At 45.3% G+C, this 10,683-nt stretch overlaps 1 protein-coding gene across 1 annotated transcript in view; it reads left to right on the top strand.

Moving 5' to 3' along the window:
- Positions 1 to 3,048: 3,048 nt before the first annotated feature.
- The window catches only part of LOC126248669 (uncharacterized), a 239,137-nt gene continuing 231,502 nt past the window's right edge, over positions 3,049 to 10,683 (top strand). The window contains exon 1 of the mRNA XM_049949899.1: positions 3,049 to 3,173. Within this exon, the coding sequence (XP_049805856.1) occupies positions 3,144 to 3,173 (30 nt within the window). The 5' untranslated portion in view covers positions 3,049 to 3,143. The remainder of the gene's footprint in view (positions 3,174 to 10,683) is intronic.

The raw sequence follows: 10,683 nt of genomic DNA, 5'->3' as shown, positions 1-10,683 counted from the left end.
AGTCTTTCATCTCGCTCCGTATGTTCGCCGAAGAGGCGTGCTGGGTAACTGAATTTCAACCAATCGTGTTGTGCATTCGTCGTCACACAAAGCCTGTGGAGCATTACTTTTTATGATCTGGTTTCAAGCTGTCACAGTATCTTCAGTGAAGCCAGAAAGGTTTACATTCGCACTCTGTTAGTCATCGGATTAAATCTGTTCACATGATGCATCTGTCTTCATTCAAACAAATCTGTCTCGGTTCCCAATGCTCTTCTTTGCATATGCCCAAGATTCTGATATGCATCCCAGGCGTTTCAGAAGTATTGCTGTATAGATCCTGCAAGTGATTAATAAGTAATCTCTTCCGTGAACGAATTTTGATTTCCAGTTATTGCACCACTGAATCGTACCGCGTCATTTGCCTTATGTATAACTGATTCTGAGCGACTGTAATCGTACCACTTCATATCTACACGCTTGGTTAATCAGGAGGCGATATGAAATGTCTGGCCGCAGTTGTGATTCCATGACCGTTATAGGCAATTGCTATAATATTTTTACGCTTTATGAAGTGCACAACCTTACATGTTTACGCATTTAGGCCTGATTAGCAAGCTTCAGCGACTTTTTGGTCGTGTGTCACGATATGACAAAGTAATTACTGCTACTTGCCAGCATAGGAGATAGCTTATATCAGTGCATACACTTCCGAAGTTTTGAGGACATTCAGCGCCAATTCCATGGATGTACCGATAATATTACTTTGAAATATTTACCGTCGCCCTAACCAAATCGAACTGGTACTTCCGGCTGAACAACTGGTGTCTCTTTATCGTCGTACAAAACGTGAAGTTGTTAGGCCAACATGTTTTATATTTATTGTCGGTTACTTACGTCGGTTAAATCACTTGTGACCAAATTGTACTGTGGCCGTATTTGCCACTGAAAGGCTGCTTTCAGCGTCTGCTACGCACGTTTCATTGATTTCGTTATCTTCTTTGGTGACTTAATGCTATCGCTTCTTTAAATATTAGTTGCGCTGGCCCTTTTTGAAACTGGTTCGTATAGTGCACCAGGGTGTTGCATTACAGATCTCTTAAACCAAACGTGCCACGTGCGCAACTGTAGATGTGTGATTTCTTTTTCGCTAATAGTCACCAACTTGCCGCCATACTGATACCGGGACGTTCTTGGTGAACGAAGGCTAGCTACTAACTGCTCGTAAACACAGAGAATTAATGACGTGCCAGCCGTAGAGATGTCGAGGGCGAAGGAATCGAATATGGTTCGTCTGTAGAACTGCTCCAACTTTCCGCTGCAATGGTCTCCGGCACTCTTTAATCTTAGTGGCTGGATAGCGCGTTGCTTCGCTTTCCTCTCAAATAAGACTCCGCATCGTATCTCGTCTCCGATAGGTCTCTCGATGCCTTCGCAATTTTTCAATGAGGGATCGCGAGAACTCCTGCCTCCTTGGCCGAGATCAATCACAGTGCCATGTAAATTCTCTGTAAAGATGTGAGGGATATTCATGTAATTTGTAAGAGCTACGTAACTTCACAGTTCCGTTCCATCGAACCCTAGTAATTTCCTATGCTTCGTGACTGAGCTGAGGTGGAAGAAAATCAGACATCTATGTTAGACACAAACAACGCCTGTGTCACCTCCTACACATTGCGAATTCTAAAATTCTCTGACAGTCATAGCTGACTGTTCATCGTTAACTACCTCATTTTCCACATGTAAACTCATCTTTTTGTCTTATATTTAGTGTCACTGAGAGTTCTGAATGCGTGTGTGTCGTTCAACACGTTTACATCCTCTCAGAATTATACGACTGTCGTCACCTGGGGACAAGTACTTCTACATCCACACTCGGCAAACCACCTTACGGTGTACGACGCTAAGTTTCTCTGGTATCAGTAACATCCCCCCGCCCTTTTCCATTTGCAAATGATGCGTGAGAAAAATGACTGTCGATAAATCTCAGTATCTTCTCTGATATCGGGGTGTTCACTTCACGAAACTTATGTTAGAGGAAGTGATATGGTACCCACCTCTTCTTAGAACGTACGCTCTCGGAATTTCAACAGTAAACTTCTCTATGACAGGCAACGACTCTCATGTGACGTCTACCACTGAAGTTTGTCGAGCATCTCGCAGTTATAAAACGATCCCGTGTCAAAGCGTACCGCTACTCTTTGAGTCCAACTGATAAGGGTCCCCAATTCATGAACACCACAAGAGTCGACGAAACAACAGTTTACTACTAAGTCACTTCTTTCGTGGATGAATTACATAGATTCTTCCAATGAATGTCGTCATCACATCTGCTTTTCCCAGAATTCGTTTTATGTTGTCTTCCCATTATCCGCATTTTTTCCTCCGTTTCGTTAGCTTCTTGCGTTGCAACCTTCCTATCGACATCAGCATCGCTGCGAACATCCTCATTGAGCCTGTCTACTATAAGATTTACATATACTGTAAACTTATACTGTAACACTCCCTTGAGGTACTCCTAAAGTAACATTACAGCTCCCTATTTCATCCCATTAAGAGTAACGTGTTGAGTTCTGCCTGTAAGGAAGTCCTGAATCTAGGCACATAGTCCAATACTCGGTAGGGTCGTATTTTATTCAGTAAAGTACAGAACTGTAAGGAACGCCTTTCAGAAGTCGAAGAACACACCATCAACCTGGGCTCTATTACGGATAACAGTCTGTATTTTATAAACGAACAGAGCGAGCTAAGTTTCTCAAGATCTCTGCTTATATAATCCGCGTTCATCTTAACAAGGAAGATATTAGTTCTCTAAAGACGTCAAAGTGGATGAGCACAAAACACTTTCCATAAGTAGAGCCAGGAACAGCACTGGCGTGCGGTCCCCTGCCGGGACTGCTGCCTTAGCTCTGTTGGCTTTCTCGTGCCAGTAAGCTACGCATGCGCAGACGGTGAGCACGCAGCTCTTCTGGTGCGCATGCGCTCGGCCGACGGCGTGTGTTTCGCGTGCCGCATGCCGCGTGCTCAAAGTGCGTGCCCGCCTCGGTGGCAGTGCGTGGTAGACCGGAGGTGCGAGGTGCGTGGGTGCGTGGCGCGTGGTGTCTCGGAAGAGCGGCGAAGCGCGCGGCGCGCCGGCTGTGCTGCGGTCAGCATGGGAGGCGGCCATGGGAGCCCGGCTGTCCAAGTCCAGCCGCGTGAGTCCGCCTACATGCATCTGCTTGCAGCACAGTCAACAGTGTACATTCTCGACTCGGCGAGAGTACCTGGACAGTGTTATGGTCGTGTTACAGAAACATAAAGCGTTACCAGGTGCACTCACACATGTTTACTCACCGACTGTCATTTGCAACAGAGCTATTAACGAGTATGGAAAGTTACGATTTTCTCTTTGAAATCATAGAGCACTAAACGTGGAAAGTGTAAAAAGTTGGGCTATAGTAATCAGAATACACATCTGTTAAACATAGGTCTTCTGCGTCATATAGCGTTGTTGTTGCTGCTGGTGGACGTTAAAGAGGAGGATGGAAAATGCACGTACGGAAATCTGCGTGCGACGGACAAGTAGAAATTAACAACGTTTTACGCTGACAGTGCGTCAATTTCTACGGAGCGCTTACCGATGCTAACGAGCCACCGGTCTCCGTACACGGTAACAGCAGCACATTTTTATTATTATTTGCAGCCACTCGTCCTCGATTACCAGTTCAACGCTGCTTATCTGGTGCCTAAGAGTAACAGTTATTCGCCACTTGGCCGGCCGATGTGGCCGAGCGGTTATAGGCGCTTCAGTCTGGAACCGCGCGACCGCTACGGTCGCAGGTTCGAATCCAGTAGTACTAAGTTCTAGTGGACTGATGACCACAGATGTTAAGTCCCATAGTGCTCAGAGCCATTTGAACCATTTTTTATTCGCCACTTGGAACTGAAAACATTTACTGAAGACGAGCAATAGTTACACTTACGTACAAGGTGGAAATTCAGTTCTTCTAATGAACCACAGACCACAGAACCAGAAGTTTGCGGAATCAGGCCTTACACATGGACCATAACGCTAGCCTCCGTTTGACCTCACCAAGCCCGGTACGTCTTACACGTGTCGTCAAAACAACACTAACGCCCGATTCCATTAGTCAGAAATATATTTTAACTCATGCGGCAGTTGGGAAAATTAACAGATTTGTTCATTTAACCGCAAATTTAATGAATGAAGAATTACAGTTAAATGTTATCAAAGTATGCGTATCCACACACACACACACACACACACACACACACACACACACACACACACACACACAAGGCAGCATGACACCACCTAGAATGTACGCGACGAATTAAAAGCTAAACCTTGAACTGCGGTCTTCGTGTATGAGATGTGCCACGAAGTTCCATTTTGTGCTAATACTACACGAAAATGATAGTCTTGCAATTGTAAGAGCTATTCTACAATAATCCTGACGCAATGTTGCGTCTCTCACGGAGGCATTGCTGCCGCCAGCACTCTAAAGGTAGAATCGAAAACTTCAGTTTATTGGTACTGAAAGCTTGTCTTCATGACGTGGCGCCACAGGACTTGCATTAAATTCCCACCTTTAAGAGCGTTCTTGTTTTTCACGTGAATTACTCTAGTATGGCTTTGCATTTTGGAAGAGCGTAGATTGATCACATTTGTAATCATCCACATTTAGTTTCTTTATGGTCTTCTAAATCACTATAGGCGAATGTCAGGAGTGTTTTGAAAGAAATGGCCAATTCTGTCCCCCCACGGGCCGGCCAGTGTGGCCAAGCGGTTCTAGGCGCTTCAGTCTGGGACCGCGCGACCGCTACGGTCGCAGGTTCGAATCCTGCCTCGGCCATGGATGTGTGTGATGTCCTTAGGTTAGTTAGGTTTAAGTAGTTCTAAGTTCTAGGGGACTGATGACCTCAGACGTTAAGTCCCATAGCGCGCAGAGCCTTTTGAACCATTTTTTTGTCCCCCAACGTTTCCCAGCTAAAGTGGTGCTCCACCCGTGAAAACTAAGATGTCGACGCAACAAGATTGTTTATCCCGGTGAATTCAAATGTCATGTTGGGTGTTCGTCTTTATATGGCATGTGCTGGCTTTCGACTGTCGTGCTACTAAGGCTATTACTATTATTTCTGTGACCACCACCACAACTTACACTCCTACTGCTACCACTGCTACTACTTTTTGTAGTAATAATAATAATAATAATTATTATTATTATTTATTACTCTGATTGCCAATCAGCCGCTTGAGTGTTGGAATATCCGAGAAAGCAAGCTGTTAGCTGTTCTGCACGAAACGTCTACAGTTTACGCCGTAATAATTAAATTCAATTAATGATGAAATATCTGTTTGAGCGCAACACCAAAATAGAAGTACAGGGGATGAACATATCCTCCGTGTAAAGAATGGCAGCTTGCCTTAAATGTGGATTAATGCAGGATAATGCACGTGAGACTCAGGAAGAACTCAATAGTTTCCGAGAATGATATTAACACTCGGCCGCGACAATCGATCATTTAGTGTAAATAGAGGCTACGAACCGGTACGAAGTCGAATGAACATAGAACAATTTGCAGGGAGAGTAAAATGATAACTGAGATTTATTGGAAGAATTATGGGAAAGGGTGGCGCCTGCACAAAGGGGACGGCGTACGATATCATCAGTGACCTATTCTTGGGGTACTGCTAGTGTATTTGGTATCCTTGCCAGCTCGAACTAGAGGAGGAAATCTGATCGGAGGAGTTGTGCGGCAATGTGCTTTGTTTATATCTGTCCACACCAGCGAGTACGAGATTATTAGAGAGATGTTGACTGAGTTTGTATGCAAATCTTTGTGAGAGGCGACGTTCTTTTGTCAAAGTGCGGTGGGACTCCATTAGGAAGATAAATGTTTCAGACAAACTGTACAGCAATTATGCTGCCTCCATCGCAAATATCGCGGAAGGAGCACACGCAAGCCGCTTCTTACCATATCCAGTTTTATGAGCCGTGCTCTACACGCAAGGGGGCGACGATTCTCGCTGATGACGTGTTATAACATCAGAGTTTTCGCGTATGCAAGGGGTAGACCAACGGCCAATCTGCACGAGAAATCGCGTGATATGCCACGGTAACTCCCGGTGTTTTGTTTAATAAATTACGGCAGCACGCCGTTCTTCATCATAGGAGACAGCACGGCAGCAAACTGTCATCATTGCCAACCTTCTGGCTCGTACACGCTGCCTCGTAAAGTTGCAGCCCACGGCTGGATGTGGCACAGAGGTAAAATATTTTCTTCCTTTTGAGAAGGGTAACTTCTAAACATTTCTGTAACAAGACATCGATCGAGGTGACTAGAGGTAAGGCACTGGATTCGCATTCTGGTGGACGGTAGTTCAAATGCTCCTCGGGCAATCTAGGTTCAGATTTTCCCTAAACCATTTAAGGCGAATGCCAGGATGGCTCCTTTGTAAAAGACACGGCTGAGTTCCTTTCCCCCCACCTGTGCACGCGTTCCATCTGTAGTGACATCGTCGCCGACAAGACGTTAAATATTACAACCGTGGTATTGATTTACATGTTAGTCTGATGGAAATCATGTAACCTTTCACCGAGACGTTTAAGGCGGTGTGGGGCAACTCAGGAGCTACTCTAAGAAGGAGCACTGACTCTCGTTACGTTTTCCTTGTCAGACACTACAATTAACATACTCGTTGTTGACTACGGCAGCATGACATGAAGAATTTGACTGGCCAAGGAATGTAATCTAGATTTTTTCCAGTGCACTGTCGGTAGGAGGCGACCGCTTCATATGCTGTGAACTACCTGTTTCACTGATATTGTGAAGCTGTAGCTGTAGTATGTAGAGTGCATGTACTAATTCAGTCTCAACGTACGCTTCTCATCCAGACTGCGTAACTGACCTTGCGCTGACGTGACTGTATGGTAGACGTGACAAAAGGATTGCAATGTAATACCTATTTCTAGGTCCGCAGCTCGTGGTCGTGCGGTAGCGTTCTCGCTTCCCGCGCCCATGTTCCCGGGTTCGATTCCCGGCGGGGTCAGGGATTTTCTCTGCCTCGTGATGACTGGGTGTTGTGTGATGTCCTTAGGTTAGTTAGGTTTAAGTAAATCTAAGTTCTAGGGGACTGATGACCATAAATGTTAAGTCCCATAGTGCTCAGAGCCATTTGAACCTATTTCTAGACCTAAACTATAAATAACCATTTGAAATGATCTCGGTGTACGTCAAACAGCCTTTTAGTATCTATAAGCCAAAACATTATGACCTTTGCCCACCGTGACGTTGGATGCCGCCTGGTAGCGTTGCGGGCACGTGACGTGGTGACAAAAGTAAATAAGCGGACCAGACACGGACAGGGAATCACTCTAGCGAAGATACGGGCTGCAAATGAGAGGTAAGCGACTTTGGTCAAAGAGCAGATTATTATTACGCAGAGACTGCGAACGAGTATTTCGAGCCGCGCGGGATTAGGCGAGCGGTCTGGGGCGCTGCAGTCATGGACTGTGCGGCTGGTCCTGGCGGAGGTTCGAGTCCTCCCTCGGGCATGGGTGTTTGTCCTTAGGATAATTTCGTTTAAGTAGTGTGTATGCTTAGGGACTGATGACGTTAGCAGTTAAGTCCCATAAGATTTCACACACATTTGAACATTTGAGTATCTCGTAAACGGCGAAACTGGTCGAATGTTCACGTGCTACTGACGTAAGCGGAAAGAGGTAGGTTGACAGTGAAACTACCACTAGGCGCTAAATGGTTGAACGTACACGACTCTTCACAGAACTTGACAGGTCTGTAGCACTGTCCTCTCTGTAAAGTAGGAGACTTGCTGATGTGTGGCTTCTCTGCCAAAAGAGTACAATACTGGTGCACGCACAAGTGTTTCTGAGTACACCGTTCATCGTACATTGTTGAACATGGAGCTCCGCAGCAGACCACCCTTACATGTCCACATGTTGATCCAACGACGTCGTCAATTACGATTGCAGCGGGCACGGGGCCATCGGCATCCGACTGTCGATCAATGAAAACGTTTCGGCTCTTCGGGTGAATCACATTTATACAACACTAGGTCGATCCCCACAAACACCGTCATCGGGGTGAGCGGCGGCTCGAAACGTGCAGCACGCACGGGCGCAGGTTGATGGGAGCAGTATCGCGCTATATGAGCCATTGTCCTGCGCTCGCATAGGACCTGTCGTAATGAAAGACACAGAGAGCTGCGAACCACCTGCATCCCTTCAGTTTGATGTATTCCCCGACGGCGATGTCAACTTCCAGCGGTGTTGGTTCAAATGGCTCTGAGCATTATGGGACTTAACATCTGAGGTCATCAGTCCCCTAGAACTTAGAACTACTTAAATCTAACTAACCTAAGGACATCACACACATCCATGGCCGAGGCAGGACTCGAACTTGCGACCGTAGCAGTCGCGCGGTTCCGGACTGAGCGCCTAGAACCGCATGGCCACCGCTGCCGGCTCCAGCAGTGTAATTCTCCGTGCCTCCGAGCCAGAACCGTGCTACCGTCGGTTGAGAAGCATTATAGTCAACTCACCTTGATGTGTCGGCCACCAAATTCGCCTGATCTAAATCGTGTGGAACCCATCTGGGTCGCTATCGGGCGCCATAACAGCGCACGCAAATCAGAGGACCGTTATTTACGAGAATTACATGACATGTATGTAGGCATCCAATGCCACATACCTTCACAAACATACCAACAAACTGTCGGATCCCCGATACGCACAATCAGTGATGTATTTCGTTCAAAAAACGGAGAAACAAGTTATTAAGCAGGTGGTCATAATCTTTTGGCTCATCAGTGTATAATTTTTAAAGCATAACTGATTAAAAACGCTTTAGTAATGGTGCTGTAACCATTTGTGTTTTCGGTAACGACTTTGAACTTCTGTCGCCTTTATTAAGCAATAATGTGTAACTCAAAGTTGAAATAATACGGTAGCTATGATGTGTTTGTGAGAGATGTGCGAGCGCCTCTCTCTCTCTCTCTCTCTCTCTCTCTCTCTCTCTCTCTCTCTCTCTCTCTGTGTGTGTGTGTGTGTGTGTGTGTGTGTGTGTGTGAGAGAGAGAGAGAGAGAGAGAGAGAGAGAGAGAGAGTTGAGTCGTCTTGAAATTTGTCTTGAGCACGCCTGAGAGAAGATAACTGAAGTCCTGTCTGGAACTTAAACCTGGGTTGTTAAATATCGTGTAGAATTCAAGAGCTTGCTGCTTGGAAGGCTAGGGAAGGTAACCTGGCAGTACGCATTTTTAGAGAGTTGGCCTATGCGCATACTCGGCTTGAGTCGTTGAAGTATAGATGTTGTCTGTTAAAGGTAGAAGTAAGAGTTCGGATGTCCGTCCAACACTTTTTGAAAAAAAAAAAAATTAACACAAAAAATTCATTATTTCATACGCTCTATTACAAAGAGAGATTTTCATTTAAGAACCTGTATTTTTTATTTGTATAATTAACATCATTATTCATAAGAGTGTCAGAAGGAAGCCTGTCACAAAAGTTCCCTGAATTTTGAGTAGATACAGCCTTTTTCCGTTCTAATTACTGAGAGTGCATTTCGCACACAGGGAGACGCGTTCCGTGATAGGAGCGTATCGCTGGCCGGTGTTTGCGCTTGTCAGAGTGTTGACTGAAGCGGGAGACTGACGGGGTGGTATGGGCGCCAGCCGGGAAGCGGCGCCTACACCGCTCTGTGCTCTGTGGCGCAGAGGAGGCAGCTACTCTGCGGGGAGTAGTTCGTCCCAGCTCACTAGTTGTATGCGTATAAACTGGCGTCAGATGCATTTACCGCAGCGTACCCTTACTGGGTATTATTTCACACATTCTTTTCAGCTTCAAATAAGAACCATTTAAACTTTTCAAGAATGTTTTAATGTTACAGAAATCAGCATCGTGGGATGGGGGGGCGGGGGGGGGGGGGGTTACACGTTAAGAGTACCCTGTAGTAAGGACAGGCATTTTATTTGTTTATTTTACATAGTACCAAACTTATCTGAAAGGAAAAATTGGTAGAAGCCAACCTCGGGGAAGATCAGTTCGGATTCCGAAGGTAAGCAGAAACATGCGAGGCAGTACTGAACCTACGACTTACCTCAGAAGATAGATTAACCAAAGGCAAACTTATGTTTAGCATTTGTGGTCTTAGGGAAACATTTTGACAGTGTTAACTGAAATCACCAATTTAGTATTGGAGGTAATTGTGAGGGGTAAAAATAGTAGAGGGAGACCAAGATATGAGTATAGCAAGGAGTTTCGGAAGGCTGTACGTTGCAGGTGCTACTCGGAGATAGATCAGCATGGAGAGCAGCATCAAAAAAATCTTCGAACTGAAGACAACATCTGAAATCAGTACATAAAATAATATTACAAGTAAGATAAATCAGCTGTAGGACTGATCGAGAAAACCGTTGTAGTTCTTGCGATACACTTCCAACAGAAATGACTGAATTTGAAATCCTTACTCTGTGAAAAGGAGTTATGTTTCACGTATTTTCTGAGAACCATTTGTGGCGAATATTAAGATGGTTCAAACTTCTCACCTAATCATCTTTCCATCCCTAGCAACCCGCGTTCTGATGACGCATGATCTAAAGCTGAAAATAAAAATTCTGATTTTGCAGAGAGTACTTATAGATCGTAACTCTACACTAAATGCAGTCCTACATGCAGATGAGATA

This window comes from Schistocerca nitens, chromosome 1, assembly GCF_023898315.1.
Source record: "Schistocerca nitens isolate TAMUIC-IGC-003100 chromosome 1, iqSchNite1.1, whole genome shotgun sequence".
NCBI lineage: Eukaryota > Metazoa > Arthropoda > Insecta > Orthoptera > Acrididae > Schistocerca > Schistocerca nitens.
The sequence above is the reverse complement of the archived record's forward strand: the minus strand, read 5'-3'. Positions and strand labels throughout refer to the sequence as shown.